Source organism: Lepidochelys olivacea (genome assembly GCF_965140295.1).
Source record: "Lepidochelys olivacea isolate rLepOli2 genome assembly, chromosome: 18".
Taxonomy (NCBI): Eukaryota; Metazoa; Chordata; order Testudines; family Cheloniidae; genus Lepidochelys; species Lepidochelys olivacea.
Genome location: NC_140428.1, coordinates 26,751,379 through 26,775,428, shown reverse-complemented (window position 1 = coordinate 26,775,428; position 24,050 = coordinate 26,751,379). Strand labels below are relative to the sequence as shown.

General features: G+C 49.8%; 1 protein-coding gene across 3 annotated transcripts in view; it reads right to left on the bottom strand.

Moving 5' to 3' along the window:
- Positions 1 to 1,051: 1,051 nt before the first annotated feature.
- ARHGEF16 (Rho guanine nucleotide exchange factor 16) overlaps positions 1,052 to 24,050 on the bottom strand; it is a 41,365-nt gene continuing 18,366 nt past the window's right edge. For all 3 annotated transcript variants that reach the window (XM_084651985.1, XM_084651983.1, XM_084651984.1), the window contains exons 4-15: positions 23,491 to 23,660; positions 21,792 to 21,848; positions 21,273 to 21,433; positions 16,589 to 16,741; positions 15,662 to 15,791; positions 14,632 to 14,706; positions 12,271 to 12,363; positions 11,324 to 11,481; positions 6,161 to 6,370; positions 5,093 to 5,166; positions 2,625 to 2,726; positions 1,052 to 1,860 (exon numbers count right to left, since the gene is read on the bottom strand). In XM_084651985.1, the coding sequence (XP_084508111.1) occupies positions 1,721 to 1,860; positions 2,625 to 2,726; positions 5,093 to 5,166; positions 6,161 to 6,370; positions 11,324 to 11,481; positions 12,271 to 12,363; positions 14,632 to 14,706; positions 15,662 to 15,791; positions 16,589 to 16,741; positions 21,273 to 21,433; positions 21,792 to 21,848; positions 23,491 to 23,660 (1,523 nt within the window). In that variant the 3' untranslated portion in view covers positions 1,052 to 1,720. The remainder of the gene's footprint in view (positions 1,861 to 2,624; positions 2,727 to 5,092; positions 5,167 to 6,160; positions 6,371 to 11,323; positions 11,482 to 12,270; positions 12,364 to 14,631; positions 14,707 to 15,661; positions 15,792 to 16,588; positions 16,742 to 21,272; positions 21,434 to 21,791; positions 21,849 to 23,490; positions 23,661 to 24,050) is intronic.

Here is a 24,050-nt window from a genome sequence, read left to right as displayed (position 1 = left end):
CAGAGGCCGCAGGTGGGTTTGAAAGGCTGCCTCTGTTCCCAGCTCTCGAGAGCTCTTTGGTGGGCTTGGCTCACAACCTGCTCGGTGTGAGAAACGCTGGTGGCCACACAGCCAAATGGGAACCTCTGAAGGGAAGCGGAGCAGCTACAGGTTATGACAGATTTTCTGGAGCAGCAGCACCGACCAGAGGGAATTCCCATTACAGCGGTTTGCCTTGTACCCAGGCCGCTGGCTAGTTCCAGTTTTTTCCTCGCTCGTTAGCTCTTTCCTTACCCCGTCACCTTCTCCTTAGCGTTTACTCAGGGAGTTGATGGGGTCGGGTTGAAAGGGAGGGAGAAAGATTGCAATGGATAAAATTAATCCGTCCCTCTCTCTCCAAGCCTGACCTGCAGTCATAGGGTCACAGAGCTGGCTTCCAGGCACTCTTCGTTCTAACCCATGAGAGGACTCCTCGCTGTAGCCTGACTGAAATGGCCCTGAAGCCTCCTGGACTCTCAGAAAATGCATCCTCCCCCCCGTAACATCCAGCCCAAGACACGTGCCGGCTGAAAATCCACCTGAGAACGGGTCGCTTACGTGGGGAAGCGTCGCAGGGGTTGTTCCGCAGAGGGTTCGTTCCAGGCACTGGCATAGCCTCCTCTGAGGCGCCGGGACCGTGAAGCCTGGAGACTCAATGCTGTCTCGGCGACCACTCCCCACGAAGACTCAGCTGGCCTTTTCGAACTTAGAAACACCCTGCAGGACAAATCCCAAACCTCTCCTGTAGGGTGCACGCAGAGCACTGGGTAGTTTCTCCTGCGCTTAGTTAGTGTTAAGAACGCTGGAGAGCACTCGCTGCCCACCCCCCTTCGTCCCCAAGCCCCCAGCTGTGAAAGATTCGCCCTCTGCGTGGGCGCAGAATCACATAAGCAGCCTGCCCTGGTTTGGATGAAGCTCAGACTTTCAGTGGCTCAGGTCACTTCGACAGAGCCTCCCCAACACTCCAGCCAATGCAGAGCCAGACACAGCTGCTAACCATCTACTGAAAATGAGGACAGACTATTCAAATCACTAAGAAGGAAAAATATCCATTTTATAGATACACATTTATCAAACCACACCTGGACATGTTCCCCACAATACAGTGGCTGCAAAGAACCCTGCTGTATGTTCCACTACGGTCCCTAACAAGTGCTTGCCCCAGGACTAATAGCCATAGGCGATGGCAGAGAGAGAATAAAGGTGAATTGGAGACACAAACTGAAATATTTAACTAAAGCCCCAGCTCCACATTTGAATATTTCAGAGACGTCTCTGGGTTGGATTTCAAAGCAAGAAGCCATGGCTTTAAATTCCATGCAGCAAATTCCAGCTGATATTAAAAGCTGCGTATGAGGAGCCAGGGCAGATCAGACGATGTGAAGTAGCTCCTAGGGTTGCTGAAGTCTTCAGAGAGAAGATGACACATCCTGAGTGCATGCACAGAGGTTACACAGTCCCCCTCTCTGCACAAAATGCTCAGGTCTGAGTCAAGTTAGTTCCTCTAGAGAGCGTTTTCTTAAAAGGAAGGGAAATGGAGTTTGCTCCGAAGATCAGCTGCATGGGAGAGACACCGAGGGCATCGGCGGGTCTGGACCACAGACTTTCCTCTCCTCAATAGTCTATGGGCTCAGCCGGCTTGCAGCTCGTGGCCTTATAACTGGCTCACTCCAGAGAAAGAACGTCCCCCGGGGCCTGGGACTCATACGTCCGTCTCTATCCGCAGCCGCTCCATGCGGCGGACATTGCTCTCCACAGCATTGCGGTTGGTGATGTGCTGAGCGCACGACTGGGGAAACCAGCCTCTCTCGCCGTCTCGCAGCCTCTCGCCCAAGTACCAGCCTAAGAGAGGGAGTGAAGCTCTCAGTTAGATGGGAAAAGAGAACACCTAGATGGTGAACACAAACAGTCTGCTCCAAATCCCCCACTCCAGGACACCAGCCAGTCATGAACTGCCCAAGGCCTGGAAGAAGTTGCCCTGGCTTGACCCACACTTCCAGGCTCCCAGCTCCATGGCAGGGACCCTGGGGTAGCCCACACGTAGAGATCCCTCGAGTTTTGGACCCTGGACACCCCAGCTGTCCAAGAGAGCCCTGCCTGGGAGCACACGACAGAGCATCCAACCCAAAATGAAACTCTTTCATCAGAAAGTTTCTGACCAGCTCTAGTCATGACTGCAAATGACACAGCGGGCTATGGGTTCACGTGGACATCTGGCTGCTGCTCCAGACAGCTCCTATACAGTCCTGGCATATTCACTGGGTAACTCGGCAGCGTCTGCTATCCCCGGCCCTCAAAGCACTTCCCACAACACCTCCACGAGGTGGAGCCATTCTTCCCATGGGATTCACGTGGTGAAGGGATGGGACTTCCCCAACGTCAAATGGCATTCCGGCAGCATCAGGATCTGAGCCCAGGGAAACCCGCTCCAAAAAGTAAGAGGTACCTTTCCAGAGCACAGGTTAGGCTCCCGTCTCCCCCTAGATCACACTCCCTTCCCAGGGCCAAGAACAGCACTCAGGAGTCATGGCTCCAAGTCCCCTGCTCTAGCTTCCAGACCACTCTTCCTCCTCTGCTTGTTACCTCAGTCTCGCCAAATCACTTACCATCCTCTTCATCGAGGACCAAGACGACATCCGCCTGCTGCAGGAAAATCTCATCCGTCTGTTTAGCCAAGTAGGCCCTGATTATCTCCACTTGTCTCAGCTCTAGTTGAAGGAGAGAGAGAGAGAGAGTGCGGAGACTGAATGAAACGCAAAGCGCAGCGGGACTGGACAAAATGCCGGATGATGCTATGGCTCAACTGGACCCTGCAGCCAAACACTCAGAGCTCCAGTCACAGGTAGACGGGAGAGGGCTGGTCACAGAGCGGACAGGCCCTGCTGCATCACTGCCAGCTCCTAAGGGACGGGAGGCCCAAAGCACAAGACAGACAGCCTTTGCTCGCGCAAGGAGAGCTGTAAAACGGTACCGAGATGCAGGTGCAGATGAGCAAGTCCAGAGCAGATTCAGGTTCCAGTGACGGCCCCACAACCACTCAAGCTAAGCACTCAGACACCAACTTCAAGGTGCTGCTCACCCCACCCACATGTCTGCTCTCGTTCCTCCTGTACCCCACCCCATGGGCTCCCCAACCCAGTCTCCACTTCACAACCTCCCTGGCACTGTTCCCCAGCCCTTGGGGCAGCCTAATGCCCTGCTCCAATCCCACCGTACACCCACACCTGCAAGAAGTGCCTTCTACTCCTCTCTGCACCTGTGCTCAGCCCCCTCTCTCTGTCCAGAGCTGGGCTTGTCTGGGCGCGGCTGCAAGCTCTCAGGGCAGCCTGCACGTCTCCCTGCGAGCCGGGGGGGGGGAGTCCCCTGCTCACCCACATGCGCTCGCTCTCAGCGAGCTAGGAGAGGGTAAATCAGCACTGTAGCTGCAGTGGCAGGAGAGGCATGGCTGAGCCGCACCGAGTACAAACTTGCTGGTGGCAGGAGAGTAAATACTCAGCATGGCTCAGCTAGCAGAGCTCGACGGCGCTATTGGGACTCACGCGAGCTCGGCAAGGGCCGGTGCGCACACAGGTACGGAAGCAGGGGAAATCATGCCACTAGCTCATAGCATGGATAGAGCCTAAAAGCTGACACTGCACTATAGATAAATGATTACAGGCCTATTAATATTTGTGACAGTGCTTACAGCAGATGCAGGCAGAATTTTGGGGATGAGCCCTGTGGAACTTGATGGTTTTGACCCCAAACCAGGCAAAATGTGGCGAGTTTGGGTTTTAGGGTCATTTGATCACAAATCTCAAAGCAAAGCAACACAGCGGCAGGAGGTGGCACAAACCAAATGAGTGGAACAAAAATGTACCCATTTCCAGTGGCTCTAGTCCCACCCTTTGCTCTTACTGGCAAAGCTTTGGACACGACTTCTCTATGATTTGAGCTGATGAAGAGTTTGTTACCCAGGCTGTTCAGACCTATGGGTCTTTGGGAAGGTGATTCACAATGCTGCCAGATCTCACAATTTTATCACAAGTGTCGCAATACCTAGGGGGTGGGAGATGGGAAGCTGGCTCTGAAAGCCCCAGCTTCTGGAGTCATGTGATTAGCAGAGAGTCTCAGTTTTCATTTAAAAAGTTATTAGCCCTTGTGGTCATGGAGAAAAGCCTGAAAACAGGATCTGAGTTAATACTAAAAACTCAGAAACCAGGAAGTGGCGAACCCCCCTGTCCAGCATTTATAAATATTTTAAAAATCCCATGATTTTTAAGCCAGTCTCATGATTTGCTTAGGGCCCTGACATAAATTTTCAACACTTGGGGCTGGCAATGCTAGATTCATAACAATCAAATCAACTGCAACCATCTGAATTACGTGCTGCAGAGACCATGCACACAGCTGGTGGGGCTAAACAGAAGTTGGAGAAAGAAGGTTTTTTTTTATTTGATCAGCTTTGAGCTTTTCATTTGGCAGATAATTCCCGCCCCCCCCCCCTTTCCATTTCTGAAGAGCTTGGAATTAACACGACATTTTTGTTCACTTCCTGGTATATTCCCAGACAAGAAAGGATTTTGGAGTCACAGGACCATGCGAGTTAGCAGCTGCTGAGGCAGAGCCAGCAGAGGGAGCAAAAGTCTCCCTTTCTCTTATTCTATTCGGAAGAGCATTCCTCCTCCAAGGAGAACCATTTCCTTTCCCTTATTTAGCATCCCGCCCACCTTTATAAGGAGCTCACAAGCCAATGACAGAATCGTAAAGGGACAGATTAGAGTTAACTGCGGCTCTTGAGTAAAAGGTCTGATATCTTCATGGGAGGCAAATGCTGGTAGCAGGAGAACATGCAACAGATTAGAATGGGTCTCCCAACAGGAGAATTAGACTTTCATATTTAATACATGCACGTCCACAGCACAAGCGAATCCCTTGGAGTCACAAACTTTCCAATCAGAGACTTTGACCTTTGGAAGGAGATAGTTAGTCCTTAGCCAGGGAGAGTCGTACAATAATTAACAGACAGTGTGCAAGCTACAGACGTTAAAAATAAACCTTAATGACTGAGGGCTGGTTATTAATAAAGTTTTACCTCCTTTACTAGCCACTTCATCTGTTTTGTTTTCTCTGTGCATCAGAGCAGTGATCCAGCGAGCCCGGTCACTCCTGTCAAGAGTTAAAGACCTTGTTATGTGCAGGTAACAAGCGTGGAAATACCTTGCATTAGAACCAAAAGGTTCTGCCAGGCTGTTGAGAAGATAGAAATACTGGTCTCCTGCACATGGTAAATTCCAGCAACCCTCTCCCAAAAGGGCGAAGCATCTGAAAGATGCTATTTTAAACAAATAATTTAATCTCTATGAAGCGGGTCTGGACTTTATTCTCTGCAGGATGGCATGGAGAGATGCAGCTTTGAAGCAGAAGCAGTGTAAGAAGTTGCTGAGTATCTACAGGACTGCGTCACGCATTAATGAAAAGATGAGGTGAGACAATAAAGTGGTGGAGGTGGCTGAAATATACCCCCAGGGTCAGAGGCAAGAGTTTGGGGATTCCCAAAAGAACCGTCGCTTCTTGTGAAACAGGATCGAGTCTAATGGATGAAGGCTGATCTCGTCAGGATAATGGGACCATGTGCCATTTTGACCTAAGAACAGCAGGAAGTGAAAGAGAAAGACAAGCCTCCATAAGAGAGAACAGGGTTTAGCAGCAGCCAATGGAAGTTACTGAGGGCCGGAGGGGAAAGGGAAAGGTAGGTCGATAAGGATAAAAGAGAAAGCAAAAAGGAGGCAGCAGCTGATGGTCTAGAGATTCCAAAGCAGGGAGGGGGGAAGCAAGGCTGGAGACCTTGGGAAAGGAATTTCTCTGCAGAGCTCAACAATTTGCAGAAGACAAACAGGGAAGAGTTAAGGCAAAAACTTATTTCTGTGCTATGGGAGAGGAGAGGTTTTGGTGGCCTTTCTAAGGTATTTATTCATGTGCTATATGATTAAACATGTTCTCCCCTCCCCACCCCATCTTGAAAAGATTTAATAAAATGCTGTTTCTCCCTCAAAAAAACCCCAACAACAAAATAAACCCCACACCCCACCCACAATCCAGGAAAAAAAAATTCACAGCCCCTCTGCATGTTTAGGAAGGAAGCCCACAGAGCAACACTCACAGAGACTCCGCCGACAGCACAATCGTCTCCTCCTTCCCTTCGCTGTTCCTCTTCATGATCACTCGAAAGGAGTGGCTGCTACACGGGCCACGGGCTGCACCACTTGACCCCGGCTTCCCAGGGGGAGACGAGGGACTGTCAAGGCTTTCAATTTTCTCCACCATTATCTGATCCAGCTTGGCATAGTCCATAACTGCGTAGCTCTCCTCACTAGAGGCAACAAAGCGCAGCGGGGTTAGAACTTCCCAGTGCTGGGCATGCTGCTCGCTTCCAGAGCCAGGAACTCGGTCTTGAAAGCAGCTTCCCTGAAGGTTTACCAGAGCCCAGCAAATGCCAAGACACACACAAAGCTTAGTAGTTCCATCAGGCCTTTTCTTAGCTCATTAACTCCCGCCTCCCATCAAGGCCAAGTGGTTGGGCTCTCCTATAGACTTCTGCTGGCACAGCAGGGGCTGATGAAGTGGGATACGGGACCAACGTAGCTGTGCTGGCAGAAGCCTCAAGGGCAGATGCCATCACGCCAGCAAAGCTGCTGCTACCGGTCCTCTATCCGACCTTGGCTACTGGCTGCGGTTGGACCTCAAAACATAAGAACGGCCACACTTGCTCAGACCAAAGGTCCATCTAGCCCAGTTTCCTGTCTTCCAACAGTGGCCAGTGCCAGACGCTTCAGAGAGAATGAACAGAGCAGGGAAATCAGTGAATGACCCATCCCCTGTCAGCCATTTCCAGTGCCTGGCATGTATTGCATTCCTGACCATCTTGGCTAATAGCCATTGATGGACCTGTCCTCCATGCAGCTATCTAATTCTTTTTTGAACCCTGTTATATTTTTGGCCTTCACAACATCCCCAGCAACGAGTTCCATAGGTTGACTGCGTGTTGCATGAAGAAATTCTTCCTTTTGTTTCTTTTAAACCTGCTGACTATTCATTTCATTGGGTGACTCTTGTGTTATGTGAAGGGGTAAAAAACACTTCCTTATTCACTTTCTCCACCCCAGTCATGATATCACAGACCTCTATCTTAATCTCTCCTCACGTGGAAGCTGTTCCATCCCCCTCATCATTTCTGTACCTTTTCCAATTCTAATATCTTTTATGAGACAGGATGACAAGAACTGCACAAAGTATTCAAGTTGTGGGTGTACAATGGATTTATACAGAGGCAATATGATATTTTTGGTCTTATTATCTCTCCCTTTCCTAAGGCTTCCTAACATTCTGTTGGCTTTTTGTGACTGGCACGGAGCAGATGTTTTCAGAGAACTAGCCCTACGTGTTGAGAAGCAGCATGATCCAGGGGACAGGGCACTAGCCTGCTGGATGACCTGGGCCAACTCATTTCTCTCTCTGCCTTGTTTAGGCTGTAATCTCTTTGCTGCAGGGGCTGTCTGGATCAGGCCCTTGACACGTGACTAACACACAGACCATCACAATCCACCATGTCCTAGAGCCAATAGCAGAGAGTGTTTGAGACAGGCGCTGGTTTGATTTTGGCTCTTGGCAACCCAGAGTTCAGTTGCCAACTGAACATTTAATCATGACTTCTTTTTCTGGGATGGTGAATTTCTCAAGCCACCATGGGAACTGGTGCAGCATTCAAGGGCATATAGTCCATAATACGCTGAGAGCGCCACGGAAACGGGCAGAATTGCAGAGAGATCCCCACCCAGAGAGAAAATTCGCATTTCATCTCCTCAGCATGTCATAGAATCATAGAATATCAGGGTTGGAAGGGACCCCAGAAGGTCATCTAGTCCAACCCCCTGCTCGAAGCAGGACCAATTCCCAGTTAAATCATCCCAGCCAGGGCTTTGTCAAGCCTGACCTTAAAAACCTCTAAGAAAGGAGATTCTACCACCTCCCTAGGTAACGCATTCCAGTGTTTCACCACCCTCTTAGTGAAAAAGTTTTTCCTAATATCCAATCTAAACCTCCCCCACTGCAACTTGAGACCATTACTCCTCGTTCTGTCATCTGCTACCATTGAGAACAGTCTAGAGCCATCCTCTTTGGAACCCCCTTTCAGGTAGTTGAAATCAGCTATCAAATCCCCCCTCATTCTTCTCTTCTGCAGGCTAAACAATCCCAGCTCCCTCAGCCTCTCCTCATAACTCATGTGTTCCAGTCCCCAGTCATTTTTGTTGCCCTTCGCTGGACTCTCTCCAATTTATCCACATTCTTCTTGAAGTGTGGGGCCCAAAACTGGACACAGTACTCCAGATGAGGCCTCACCAATGTCGAATAGAGGGGAACGATCATGTCCCTCGATCTGCTCGCTATGCCCCTACTTATACATCCCAAAATGCCATTGGCCTTCTTGGCAACAAGGGCACACTGCTGACTCATATCCAGCTTCTCGTCCACTGTCACCCCTAGGTCCTTTTCCGCAGAACTGCTGCCTAGCCATTCGGTCCCTAGTCTGTAGCTGTGCATTGGGTTCTTCCGTCCTAAGTGCAGGACCCTGCACTTATCCTTATTGAACCTCATCAGATTTCTTTTGGCCCAATCCTCCAATTTGTCTAGGTCCTTCTGTATCCTATCCCTCCCCTCCAGCGTATCTACCACTCCTCCCAGTTTAGTATCATCCGCAAATTTGCTGAGAGTGCAATCCACACCATCCTCCAGATCATTTATGAAGATATTGAACAAAACCGGCCCCAGGACCGACCCTTGGGGCACTCCACTTGATACCGGCTGCCAACTAGACATGGAGCCATTGATCACTACCCGTTGAGCCCGACAATCTAGCCAGCTTTCTACCCACCTTATAGTGCATTCGTCCAGCCCATACTTCCTTAACTTGCTGACAAGAATACTGTGAGAGACCGTGTCAAAAGCTTTGCTAAAGTCAAGAAACAATACATCCACTGCTTTCCCTTCATCCACAGAACCAGTAATCTCATCATAAAAGGCGATTAGATTAGTCAGGCATGACCTTCCCTTGGTGAATCCATGCTGGCACGTTAGTAATTACTCGGGAGCAGCAGTTCACTCTAACTCCTCTAGCAGTAGACCGTGGTGAGTTATTTCCATATAAATCCAATCCTCACCTGCCCACAGCAGCAACAGGATTCCAAATGGAAACAGACAAAAGTGACCCCAAAAGACTTTAAAGGCTGGCAAACACGAGAGACAGAAACATCCAGAAGGCAGAGAATTTAATCAGATCTCTGTGCCAACTGGGGGAGTGAGAGGAAACCAAGGAGTCAAATTATAGAAAACTGTTTAAGAAGCAACCTTGCAGGGCTAATATTCCTCTTTATGTGGTACCAGCTTGGCACAAATGGCACCAGAACGAACCAGAGGGAAGGTGCTTACCTTTGGTGAAATGAGCTTTGCAAGGTTATGTAGATAGCTAGATAAACACAGCCTTGCAAAGAGCTCTCCTGGAAGTGCCCTTTTTTGGTCAGGCAAACCAAATATTAAAGTCTACCCCCATCTTCTTTTAGACTGTACAGTCTTTGGGGAAAGGACTATCTTGTTCTTGTGCCTGTAAAGCTCCTAGCAGAATGGGGCCCTGATCCATGACCAGGGCTTCCAGGTGCTGCTGTATTATAAATATCACATGAGACCAAGTCAATGTTGTGCCCAGGTGGGTAAGTTTTCATACTAGCTTTGCAGGGCTGCGATTTGGTGGTCATGTTTTTACTTTAAATTCCAAAGGCTGGCTATTGTCTTCCTTGTCCTCTCTCATTCTTGATATTGTGTGCTCTGCTTAAATTTTGAGGGAGAGGTGGTTTTTTTGTTTTGTTTTAAGATCATCACCACCTCTCCTCAATTGGGCCTCTGAGAGCAGGCGGTGGATGCCAGCTCCATCACGCTGGTTTCACTGCCCATTGTTAGTGCTCCCGAATAGCTGGAAGCAATAGGTTCCAGCAAAAGGGCCATCACAATGGGGTTAATTTGTGTACCTAAATTGCTCCTATTTGATGACTTGTAAGCAAAGGATTTGGTCAAAGATCCAAAGTTTTAAACATTCCGTTAAAGGGAGAGCTTCATAGCTGCAGGCTAAGGAGTGTCTTGGACAAAAGGCTTGGTGCCCCCTCCTCCTCTTTGGTGAGCTCACTAATAAAAGGGCAGGGATGACTGCTGTCCTGTAACGAATGCATTTCTTGCCCTTTTTAGCCTCTAACATTGATCAGAGAGGTTCAAGTGACAGCACTGGAGGGTAGAGCCACTTCATACCCAGCGAGACAGGAACAAGTTTCTACCCACCTCACCCCTAACCCATAACCTGTGGAGAGACATCACTGGGGTTTTTGGTTCGGAGCCAAACTGGAAAATCCAGGGGGAAAATATTCAGTTGCATTGGACCGGAAATAATTTTTTTTTTTTTTTTATTTGCTTGGTCTCAGGCCAAGCTAAACATTTTGTTCAACCTGAAATGATTCTGCCCCCCTCTCCCCCCCACCCCCCACTTCTTTGTTTTGCATCGTCTTCAGGTGCTTTTCCACCTGTGTGTGTGTGTGTGTGTGTGTGTTTTTTTAAAATGAGCTGGTGTGAAGTGAGACATCGAAGTATTTTGAGCTGGCTGAAACAAACCATTTAGACTTGCCTCAAAAAACCTGTCCCATTCCATTCGCTCTAGGCCCCAATCCCGCAGCAAGCATCTCAGCAAGAGGGGGACGTGACCCGTTCAGTCCCTGGCTTCTCTGCCGAGGTTCTCAACAGTAGCACCTAGGGAACGCCAGCTGGAAGGGGGTTGTTTTGGTTTGTTTTTTTGAAATAAGGATGCCCGTCGTGTTGGGGCTGGAGGAAGGGCACCAGCTTGCTTAACGACACAGGTGTCAAACCACAGTCAGATGGTCAACTGCGCTCACGATGGAATGGATTCAAACCGGTGATGGGCGTGAATGCTCCACCTCTCTCTGTCATTCTTCTCAACCACCTAGTCGACTAGGGCTCTAGCTTTGCAAATACACAGGCAGACATTCATGAGATCACGCATCTGATGAAGTGAGCTGTAGCTCACGAAAGCTCATGCTCAAATAAATTGGTTAGTCTCTAAGGTGCCACAAGTCCTCCTTTTCTATTCATGAGACAGTAATTTACCACTAGGTAATGCACCCTCAGTACTACTGACTGCTTCAGATGAGGCAATTGATAAAGTCTCCTCTTATGAGCTCAACAAGAAGAGACCATAAATATCCTCCCTTACCTTTTCTTCTTGGTTACAATCAGGACGTCATTAAACACAAAAAGGTAGCAGTTAGCCCGGCCAAAACCTTTGCGGAAGATACCAGCATCTTCTGAATGGGAAAGGGAGATCTCCCCTCTCTTCAGCAGCCAGCGGGAAGCTGAAATCAGTGGGAAAGGCTGCAACAAGAAATGTAGTCAATTTTGGGACACAATAGCAACAGTAAAAGAAGAGTCTGAAGTGATCAAAAGTCCCCGATTGCATAGTCAATGGAGAACTACGCAGCCATTCTAAGGCCAGATGTTGAGAGCTGGGCTCTTTGAAAAAAAATCTGGACTTAACTTGGGCACTGGGCAATTCTGAAAATCTGGCCTTTAGTGAGCTAGTATTGAAGGAGTTCCCTGGTAGAACAAGAGACAGCTATTTTAGCTGCATGAAACCATCCCCAGACCACGTAGAGTGACAACAGTGACTTCATTTCTCTTGCTCCTCCCACCAGCGGGATTGGCCTCAAAAGAAATTCTTTTAAATGCATAGCAGTTCTTAAAGTAATTAGTCCCACCCTTCTGTTCTGATCTCCCGACTGGTAGTGTGTACGGAGTGCCAGCAGGTTGACAGCGCTCTCGGCAAAAAGCCCAGAGATCCAATATTGCGTGTTAACAGTTTGCATCTTCAATTTTAAATGGTAGTAAAAGATACAGCTGGATAAACAGCTTTTGAGCGAGAGACTGTTCACTCAAATCAACCAAAGTTCTTGTTTTAAATGACAGCAACAATATAAAACTCTTAAGAGACAGACGGATTTTCAATGCGAGCTAGGTGCCTAACTCACTCTGGCATTTTAGTAATGTTCACTAGGTGCCTAAATACCTTTGCCAATCTGGCTGCAAGTATTGAAAAAGCTACCATCACTGCAAAGCATAAGAAGAGAAGCCCAGGGCACATTTCCAGCAAAGAGGACTCCTCACCTTGATCTTTCCAAACTCTAGGTGTTTCTGAAGTGTGTACATCTGCTCGGTCCTCTCCATCGTGTGGGCTCCCTCATTGCATTTCTTAACTAGCTAGAAGCAGAAAGACAGAATTATCCCAAAGCTTAGCTTGCGTTCTCTTTCTACACAGTGGACATAATTGGACAGCCTGGAGTTCTTCACTGCCACTAAACTGAGGCATGAAGTGAGGCAGGAGGGTTGGAGATATGCACCAGAGATGTAAAAGTTTGGAAGAAGAATTGGTTTGCTACTTTAAAGCACCCTCTTTTCCACCGGAGCCATGACAGGCTTGCAATGCTGGGCCATTTTTGCCTGCTCTCACCAAGATTTTCCAGCCTTTACTTCCTCTCTTGCTGGAAAGCAAAATAAATGCAGTTCCCTCCCCCTGCCTTTCGCTACGCAACTCCTGGCAACACTGCCTAGGACTCAACTGATTTAAGGGTGACAACAGGCAGCGGCCACCCTTCCTGCTCCCCCCTTCATGGCCCAAACATGCCTGATCAAAGGGGATCCTAGAAATCTGTTCGCCATGGAAAAATGCGGAATATGCGATTTTAAAGAGAATCTTTATTTTTGTGAAAAAATGCATTTTGTGAAAAAATAAAAACATATTAAATTAACTAACTTTTACAGAGAGGAACAGTGTCACTTATTCAATGCACGTAATCTCCCCCTCTTGTGGTTGATTTCTGAATGCACTTTAAATTTACATAGCTAAACATACTCCAATAAACTGCTTCCAGCATATAGAGGTTACTCAACGGTGTACAGGGGTTCATGTCCAATTTCATTTCAGCCTCCAGATGAGAGTAACTAAAGTTATGAAAAGATGCCAAAAACTTTAAAAATCACCTCTGAAGACTGTGTCACTGAGTTTGGCAAGGACAAATTTCACATTGATGGTAATGTACCATTCTGTACTGTATGCAGCAAGGCTGTACATTACATTCAAAGGCAGACATAAGAACGGCCATACTGGGTCAGACCAAAGGTCCATCAAGCCCAGTATCCTGTCTCTGACAGTGGCCAATGCCATCTGCCCCAGAGGGAGTGAACCTAACAGGTAACGATCAAGTGATCTCTCAATTGTGGAACACATGGAAAGTGCTAAACAAACTGAATGAAAAACGAAAACAAGAGGCTGAAACAGCAGGGCCATCGACAGCAGTAAACACACACTGCACTGGGACTGGATCATTCTATTAATTTTATTTTATAATAATGACTAATGGCACTGGTAGGCTTAGAATTTGCTTAAAATTGTAAATATATATCAATAAAACATTGTGCTCAACTGATATCTATAGATATTGTGGCAAGGGAAACTGAAGTTCAGTGTTTCATTTTAATTGCAGGAAAACAGATTTTTTTATTGGAGAATTTTGGTTATATCACGGAAAACTAGGATCCTTGCTGATCAGCTGGCCTTTCATCTCTGTTCTGGACAGCTAGCAGCTACAGGTGCTTGACTGATCACTCCTTTGCTCCCAAGCCTAAAGCCTATATGATTCGGCAACACTAGGACAGTTTCAGTGGAGTCAAACTCTGCGCTTTCCCTCTCCACTCACTATTCCCTCCTCTCCTCGGCTGGACTGCCATCTGACTTCAGGATCTCTCAGAGCATCCTCTCAAGTGCTACCAGATCCTTCTGAATCAGGGACCTTGGGCTGTTCTGGAGCAAGGCAGTCTGCTTTTCCCCGCTTCTCGTCTCAGACACAGCAGTGAAGCGCTCCACCTCCCTTCAAAGCCATCCTGGGAGGCACTGGGTGGAAGGTCCCGTTTTAGTAGCTGTCTGAGGGAGACTGCTTTACAGACCACAGGGAATGTGAGACGAGTTGTTAATTACAGCGGAGAGCATGGCCCCTCGACAGTATGCAGCTTCAGACTACAGTGCTAGCGGCATCTCTTCCACTGACAGCTTCCCTTCAGTGCAGTTAAACCATGCACATGTACCCCCCCACCCCATCACTGGCTCACAGAGGCCAGAATACAGCAGCCTCTTAGTGTGGGGGAAGAGGCTACTTTAACACTAATGGCAGGAATGATCACAATCCTGTGTTTGGGCAGGGGGGGAAGAGGTGGCTAATTCTTTGATTTATAATGTTGAAGTACTCTCAGAGGGGATCAGATGCCTCTAGATGCGTAGAGCAGCAAAAGGGTAAAGGCACTGTAACTCATGTGGCTGACTCGGGAAGTCCTCGCAGCCCCAAGGATCAGGTCTCCTGTGTATCACGTAAGCACGGCAGGTATTCTTGCAGCGAGGCAAAGCACCTGCAGTTTACTACTGGACAATACGTACAGCTTCTTCCTTCCTTCCTTCCAAGGCTGCAGATGCCTCACCTTGCTGATGGCTTTCAGGGCTTGGGTGGCAGCTTCGTAGGCTGTGCTGTCCACGCTGGTTTTCTGACAAACCGTCTAGAAGGTGGAGAGAACATTAGAGGATCCTTCCAAAACAAACGTCAATTTAAACGGCTTTGCTCTATTCCCCCACAGGTTCTAGGATGTGACAAACCCAGGGTCCTCTCCCAGGTGGGAGCTCATAACTAGCACCTGCAAGTGAGGGAGGGAAGGATGCATGCAACACTGAGGGAATTATAAACAAAACCAGGAGAAGCAATCATTTTGCTACTTGGAGGCATCTTTTCCACTTGGCCTCTTGGTGTTTCTTGTAGATGCTACATAGGGGCCGTAAAGAAAACAAGGATATTAACATGTTCTCATCCCTTTGCAGAAACTAGCTGTGTTGAGCAAAGCTAAACTGGCTCTCCGCCCCCCCGCCCGACCCACCCCATTTGAGGGTTGCTGGATTCAGGGATTGCACAGAGGGGATGAATCTTTCAAAGACTGCTCTCTCCCGAACTTCCTCGTGCACATCACTGCTGGCCCAACCAGGGGAGCTCCAGGCTTTCCCCACTGCATGACCTAGATGCCACACCCCTGGTGCTTTTTTGGGCATTGAACAGAGTCTCAGTTTTGCAGACCATTTCCTACCCTAGGCCTTTGCATCTCCTCCCTCGGGGCAAGGCAGCGGCATTAGACTGTGAAAAAAGTAATTGAGGAACCAGGGCAGAGCGATAGGGATGAGAGACATCATAAGCCACACAGGGTCCTTCCATAGCAGACTGTGCATTGAAGGAAGTAGGGAATAGGGCCAACCAGCATTCTGGGCTGGAGTTCAAGTTCCGGACAAAGATTCTGGTCAGTTTCCGAACCGAACCTTCCTTGCATAGCTATAACACCAGCCAAAGACCGCCAGGAGGCAGGTCTCAAGCACTCTGCTGTGCTAGATTCATGGCAGGGCACAGTGAGATCAATGCACTCGGTCCCTTTGAAAGGTGCCAGGGAATTCCACTTGCTGGTTCTTACTTACGTCCATAAGCAGAGGGAGGCGTGTTACTCTTTGCATGGGGAGGATGAGGAAGGAGCTCATGGGCAGGCCACCACACTCTGGCTTCCTCTCAATTTGTTTCAAGGCCTCTTTAAACGTAGCATTCGTGTTTCTAAAATGGGACACAAGGATCCTCCATTAGGCTTGGGCTTTCCAGACCCTTCATGTGCTAGAGAAGCTAATGGCCCAGACATGACGTGGGTTCTCCAGGGTTTCTAACAGTTGGTTACAGCACCCAGGGAGACGTTAACAATTGGGACACATGCTTGGTTCAGATAATGCCTGTATTAATCCCCTTGGAGCTTAAGAAAAGGCACTGGAAACACTCAGTCCTCCCCACGGGTGATTATATCAGTACTGACATCGCAATGGATGACATGACCTTGGCATGAGCCGGAGAAAGCCTGACTGTTTGGAAAACACAGACATCCCAGCGAGAGATCCTCGCTTCTAGGCTGGGGTCAGAGCCCCTCCACAGCCACGAGTCTCCAGATCCAGGAAGGGAACGGATCCACCCTGAAAGCACTTCCTCTCTGGATGTTGATAATTTGTGAGTGGCGAGGACATTCTTGGATGCCCTTCCTCCCCCCTCATTACACCACCTCTGCTCACACAGAACAAACAATCCCAAACAATCATGCTATTGCTAGCTGAAGGTAGGTCCCACAGTCACTGTCCCAACTAGTAGAGGATCGTCCCCACATCTAGCCTTGAATAGCAAGCACACTGCAGCCTGGGGACAGGCATGAATTCCTTGAAAAAGGAGACATCCGAGTTACAGGAGAATTTGCTGTGCGTGACTCACTGGCGGGAGTGCAAAACTCATGGAAAGTCGCCATGCGTGGCTCAGCCTGGATTACTACTGGCTAGTTACAGACCCCAAAGCCCTGCTGTGCAGCAATAACTCACAGAAGCTTCTGTAGCGTCCTTTGCTGGTAGACTTCGTTGGAGCAGTAGACGACGTAAGGGTTGAAGCGGTTTGACACGTGATTCTCCAGGATGTCGCTGATGTTGGGGATCAGTATATTTTCCTGGTGCCGCTTCTCCAAGTCCTCAAAAAAACTGCCAAGAACAAACACACACAGGGCAATTGGTGGGGTCACAGGAAGCAGACTATGTGTGTCTGCATACAAGGATGCTCTCTTACCAAGTTCCCTTACCAAGATCTGCCGGCTCGCCACTTCTTTTGTCTCATAGAACTTCTTACTCATCCCTGGATTCATCTTGCCTCTCCCCATACCAATGGCTTTCCATTCAATGGACTTCGCTCCCTTATTTAATGTCCTGTGTTCTAGAGACTTTTTCCTATCAGTGTTATCAGCTCTTCCTCCAGTGCACCTCCTCCTCACAGTTCAGCTCAGGAAGAAAAAAAAAACAAAAAACCCTAACTAGGCTACAATATCTGGTCTAAAAGCCAAGGCCACTTCTGATTAAGTGGGTGATTCACAAACACCTGGTAGAACAGGAGGAGCTTGGCCCACATGGCTGTGACTACCCTGCATGAGGCTGCAGAGACTAGCAAGGGCTTGTCTACATGAAGAAACTGCCCAAAATAGCTACTGTAGAATAGCTTCCCACCTGGATGCTTTGCTCCAGAATAGAAGTCCCTTTTTTTCTTAGAGTTAGTGTGCTTCCAAAGCAGAGTAATTATCCTGAAACAAAGTGACTCCTATTCCGGAACAGAGGGTCCACAGAGGGAGCTATTCCAGCATCGCTATTCTGGAATCATTTATCTCATAACAGCTATTCCGGTCACTTACCCTGTGCAGACAAGCCCAAATTCTACCAAGGCAGAGACAAGTCTGCTCCCCCCAATGGCTGTGTTCCCACCTGCTGACCAGCAAACTCAGCCAACATGCAATTCGCGGTAGTGGGTGTTCCTGGGAGAGTCTCCATGCCATTAGATTATCGGCAAGCTGCCGAAGTGTCCTCGGGGAGGGTGTAACATTTGGGCAGACCAAGCTATAAACATCCAGAGAGGACTATGGCTCTTCTCCCATGCTATCAGAGAGACACCCTGCCTCAGACATCATGCCCCAGCCAGCCTGCAGCACCAGGACTGATTTCTCCATCTACCTGTGTACTATTTTAAGGCAGATCTGCTACCATGACAGCCAGAAAGCTCAGATTAAGACATAGGAGGAAATCTACTAGGGAACCAAGATTGACTCTTTCCTTAGAAGGGACTTTAAAAACAAAAAGCCAGCCACTGCCAGCAGAGCTGTTAGAAGCTGCCTGCAGGGAGGCAGGGAGCTATGTATGTGGTGAGGCCAGCAGGACAGTGTAACTCTAAACTTCCTTTCTATGTTTCAGCCCCAGGGAGGTGCAGCTCCTGGGTGTCAAGCCCACAGAGTCACTTCCCAGAACAAGCAGGTGTCACATGGGGGGGTGTGTGCAATCAAGGGGGATTTTATATGGGCCTAAAAGGAAATAGCAGAATGCTGGGGAGGAGCATGCAGCGTGCTAAGCTGCAATTATCCTGTTCCCTGCTGAGTCTGCCTCTCCCGCATATACCTCACCCCGCCACAGGGTGCAGAGAGGGGAAGCTTCCCCAAGTGAGAATCCAGAACTCCTGGCCCAGGAGAGAAGGGAAATCTCAGAGGCCCCTGAAGCACAGAGCCAGCTCAGCACAGCCACGTGGCCTGCCAGCCAGTAGCACGTGAACAGGGAGAGGTGATAAGAGGGGCTTAAGCCTCAGCATCTGAAATTTCCTCCCAGGAATAGTTCATGGTCCTAAATATCAGAACTCACTTCACAAGGGACATTCCCTAGACACGCTCAGAGACAGACTCCACAGGAACACACATGCACGGTTCAACAGAGAGACAGGCTCGCAGCCCCAGCATCTGGAATTGAATCTGAAACTCCCCCAAGTTCAGGTGTGGGGTTTGGGTTCGAGCCTCTAGAGGCATTACGCACACACTGCCCCAATCTTAGAAAGGGATAAGCCATCACCCCCGGCGCTAATGGAACGTAACTGGGATTCAATGCCTCACGAGGGCCATTCTTGCTCACATGGTCACCAGGTTCGGGTCTGACGCTTGGCCACCCAGGACAGGGGGGCCCTGGCAGGTCTCAGTCTATTCTGATGTATGCGCACGCATGTGTTATTTCAGATCTCCAGAGACCCAGGAGCTCCATATAATGAGCTCTCACTACAGGGCTCATAGCAGAGAGGGGAGGCTTTGCAATAGGTCTTAAAAGAAAGAGCCCCAAGCCAAGAGCACCTGGGCCATGCATCACATTACAGTCAGTCAGCACGGACCTCGGGGGAGGAGAGAGCCAGCAAAAAGCTTCCATACGCACACAGAGGGCTTTTGGAAAAAAGTTAGGTTCTAACTGACAGAATGATGGATTTCCCTCTGCCCTGGGAGACCCAGCTCGGAGCAGGATGGTCGGCTCTGAGCTTTGCAAACGCCTAGAATTGCTCAGCAGCTGGAGGCAGATCCACTGCTCCAGGAGAACGAGGGCTCTGTTCTCTCAGCACTGCAGACCCGAGGCCAGGCGAGCTAGTGCAGCATAGAAAGACAAGAAATCCCTCCTGGCCCATACGCACTGAGGGAAGGGACCTCCCTGAAAGCAAGGTTGGGGGGGTGGGGGGGGGAAGGCGGCACAGATTAGCCCGTCCGCCCGCTGAATAATTATGTTTAGCTTTTATGACTTTGTTTTAACTGGTTATTGCTCAGGAAGGTGAAGCAACGATTTTTTAATCAGTGACAGCGATATTGCTTATGATACAGGTCCTCTCCCCTCCCAAGGGCCAAAGGAATCAGCTCCCCCTCCCCCCACTTCTTTCACTGAAGGGGACCCCAAGGCACACAGTGGTCAAGTGACTCACCTAATGTCCCAGAGTTGGGATTAGTACTCCAGAGTTCCTGGTTCTCAGTCCTGTGCCTATCCCTCCCCGCCCTGCCCCCAACAGATTCTTCATGTCAGTTGTTTGAGGAGTAATTTTATTGCTCCCTCCCTGCCAAAACCCTCTCCAGGCCAGTTCCGGTCCTGCTCTCTCACAGAGCAAGCTGTAAGTCAGACATTCACAGAGCACCCATCTGCTACAGGTTGCAAGTCCCTGGAACACCCCCAACACAAGCTCCCAGGCCTTGTCGAGTCTTTGGCCCGTGCTTGCCTTTGTTCATTTTTCACACAGCCCAGCTCGCTGACAGCCAACAAGCTTTAGGTTCAGCGCAAGGCCAGAAAGGTTCATCCCCTCCTCAAGAGCAGAGGCCAAGCCGGCATTGGCGGGTTAGGGATGCAGCCATTTCGCTTTCGGCAGCCTCTCAGTGAGCTGGGGCAGAACAAGTAGTGGCTTGTTGGAAGGCTCCCAGGCAGCCTCTGCTCTACCAGCCACTGTCATGTCTAAACTTGCCCAGGGCTTTGCCATGAGATGCACCTATGCCTGTGTCACTGGGCCAGAGAGACGAAGGGAGAAGACACCCCACAAAATTTACTTTTACAACAAGGCTCTTCTAGGGCACAAGGGTGAGAATTTGAAACCAGTCCAGGGAGCCCAGTGGAGTCTACGCAGGTTTGAGCGCAGCTTTAATCAACAGGACCTCCCTACCCAAGGACGCGAACTTCACCAGACAACCTGGCACTGCAGAGCAGCAGCACCAGGAGGCCTTGGGCTGCCTAGTTCGAGGAAGGGCCCTGTGTGCTCGTCCCTGTCTGCACAGAGAACACAACCCTGTAGACACTAGCCACATGGACATACTCACGATGCTAGCTCCCTGGTATGCCAGTCAGGTGGGCTCGGCACCGTGGTACAGGGGCTTAGCAGAGGGGAAGGGGAGGCAGGAGGGTAAATGGTACGTTTGCTACCAACAGATTACACACAGACCTATGGCGGTGCCCCCCCAGTTGTTCCTTCAACAAAATGAATCATATTTAAATAGGGAGGGCAGCCAACCATGGGACACAGGGAATTCCCAATCACTCAGGGTCTTTAACTCAAGACTCGATGCTTTTCTAAAGCATAAGCTGCAGCTAAGCAGAAGTTATGGGCTGGATGGAGGAATCACAGCGTGAGGGTCTCCGGCCTGGGCTACGTAGGTGAGACTGGATGAACACAATGGCCCCCTCTGGTCTTAACATCTGTGAAAAGTCCTGGTGCCAATTCAGCTATTTCTTGGAGGATGGGGCAGATTCTGGTCCCTGTACCCCCCACCAACAGGGACCCCAGGTCTCTCTTGGCCAGGGAGCCTCCCCTCTCTCTTACCCATACAGTGCACGAGCTGCCGCCGCCAGGAGTTGAGTTCTTAGACTCCCTGGCGCTCCAGTGTACAGGTGAGCCAGGTTGTAACATCACTAGGCCCAGCTGCCCTCCATCTGTACAGAGGGGCAGCCAGGCCAAGGTTCAGTGGTGCTGGGACCAAGCAGTCAGAGCAACACTCTAGACCGATCCAGCGGCAGCTGTACTGATTTAGGACAGGACCACTGCTTAAAAGTGGTTGGGGTCAGGCCCCCACAGGGCCTATGGAACTTTAAGCAACTGCAAAAACCGGGGGTATGCGCGCTCCCCTCTTCCCCTCCCCAGCACCCCGATAGGCACCACTACTGGGTAGATTTTCCCCATGCGCTCGCCTCCAAGATTTACCTTTTGCTGATGCTCAGGATCTCGCCGATGTTGGAGAAGAGGTGATGGTGCTCAGTCTGGGTCATTGTCTCCTTCAGCTCTTCGGATTTCATGAAGTGACACACCAGGATACCCAGGCTGTGCAGGTAGGAGTATTCAGAGGTGATAATCTCAAAGATCGCCTGATCAATGGGGTACCGGGGGGAAAACAACAACAACATACCCATGAGGACTGAAACATCTGAGCAGCAATCATTCCCATAGACAACGTGAATGAGTGCAGCGACATGATGGTGCAACAACTACACACACGCTGGACTGTAAGAGGCTAGAGAAACTTGACACCGTGGCAGCGTCATTCCACGGAGAGGCCGGAAGACCTCAGCCATTGATTGAAACATAGCAATGGTCACCACCAGCAGTAGGTTCACTAATGCACCCAGTAGTGCACCCGAGAAGGCTCTCCTAGGACAAGGCTCCCGTTAACCTAACCCCAGCTGACTGACGGAGCCCTCACGTATGCAGAACAGCTTCTCTCACCTCTTGCCTTTTGCGTTCCTCTGGGGTTATTCTTTCTAGGATGCCTGCTTCCTGCACCTGAATGACAGAGAAAAATCACGCTGAGCGTGAAGGGCAGTGCTGCTCCCAGCACCAAATACGGAGTCCCGCACGCAGGCCGGGAAAGCCATCACACATGGTGCACCATTGCCCCAGGCATCCGGCAGGAGCTCTCCCCAGCCTCCTGCATTCTGTGGTCTAAGGATGTAAGAGCCGACATAGCAGGTCAGACACCCAACCTGGCACTTTGCCTCCAGCAGCAAACAACGGATGATTCAAAGGAGGATTAAAATCATTCCCAATGCATGTGGTCAATGGTGAAAAACTGTATCCCGGGACAGATTCTTCCTGACCTTTGCAAATAATCGGATTGCATCGGGAGCATGAGATACCCCAACCTTGCAGGGTGCTATGGTAGAGTAGAACCTCTTGGTTTGAGAGTTATCAGGTCACTATTTCCACAACACCCTCGGCCAAAGCAAACCACTGAAGCAGGTACTAGCAGTTGCTAAACTGGCCTGCCGGAGAGCTGTCAGGTGTTAAACTTCATTACTGGGTCTTACAAGTGACTCTCTTGGAGGCATCTCTTGAGAAGTCTAATAATTGTAATGGGATGGGAACGGGCGGTGAATAACCAAACCATGAAAACAGACTTGCAGCCTCGGAGGCAATGACCCTTGGAGGTCATATTCTAGTCCAGGCGAACAATGAATCATGATTTTCATAAAGATTTATACTCTCCTATAGCAGCCTTTACTATTATTGGGAAGTGTAAAAGGCATTTGTTTTTCTCCTGATGTGACCCCTCTATCAAACAGAAATATCAAATAAATGAGTTTAGGAAGCTTTTGGGACGGACGGATACACGCACATTGGATGCTGAGGTCTATCTGGAATGAGAGCCCAGGGACCTGGGCTGATAACCAATTAGACACTAATATGGATCTCATCTGCTTTGGCAAGGAAAGTGAAAGGGATTTTCTTTTACTAAACCCTTTGACCAGCGATCAGCTCCTTCTCTGTGAAGGTTTATGAACATTTACCTTTCCTCCTGCCAGCCACACCCTGAGGCAGCCGCCCCGTCCTACAGCTGGGTGTACTCAGACACTTGCCCATGTTGACAGAGCAAGCCAGTGACAGTCAGGAACACTGACTCTCAAGCCCCCAGCCTCGTGGTGTTAAAACCCCATTTAATTTGGTTGGGGGTGGGGAAAGCAGCCACTACTCCTGTGGGTCACATCCATTTCCTGGCTTAGCAAGATTTACACAGACTCAAACCCAGCTCTGAGCCAAATTTTAAAAAAAGTGCTCATAAAACCTCCCCAGCCCCTAGGGAGATTCGCCTGCAGTGAGCTCCAAGTCTGGTTCAAAGAGAGAAAACAGCAACCTTCAACCCAGATACATCTGCTCCTCTGTGCAACGGATCAAGCTCCTTTCTGCACATTAGTACAAGCCCACACCATCTACGCAGCCCTGCTCGCCCCAGCCCCACCGGCAGCAGGGGCCCACACCGTGGGATACTGAAAGAGAAGGAAAACCAGAGTCCAGGACTAGAAATCCCTCTAGTAGTTTGCCTGGAGTGAGCGGGAGCAGCAGCAGCGGGCTCTCTCTGGCACGCCACAGGGAGCATTCGAGGACAGGACAAAGTGGCAGAGTGTGAGGCAGGGCTCCTGCTCCCTACCTCAGGTAGCTGGCTCCAGGTCACCTGGGCGGGGCGATAGCTTTTCACCACGATGGTGGCAGGAGCAGAATGCTCCTCCACATTGGAGTCCTCCTCCAGCAAGTCATCGTCTGACTCATGGTTGATGGAGTTCAGCCCTCTCTCACGGATCTCCTGATAGAGCCGGGGCTCTGGAGGGAGGACACGAGCCAGGAAATTACACACGGACTCTGAGAAATAGCTCCCCTTCCACCCAGAGCCCACCTCCCCCACAGCCCTTTCCACACGGGAGGGGAGGGGAGAGACCACAGGGACCCCGCATTTGACAGCCTCTGGAAGGTCCCCAGGAGCAGGGTCTCCTCAGCTGGGGCAGGATCCGTGGCCAGGCTGGGATGTGGCACAGGGGCAAGGGAGAGTGCCGGGGAGAGGGATGAGATGAGAGCGCTGAATGTAACATGGCAAGGTCAGGGGGCCTCTCTGGCAAATCGGGAGCCTCAAGACACAGAGAAAACATACAAAGGGAGAGTTTTTACAGAGGAGACATTTACAGGCCCTACAACTGCTCTGTGCAGAGCTGAGGG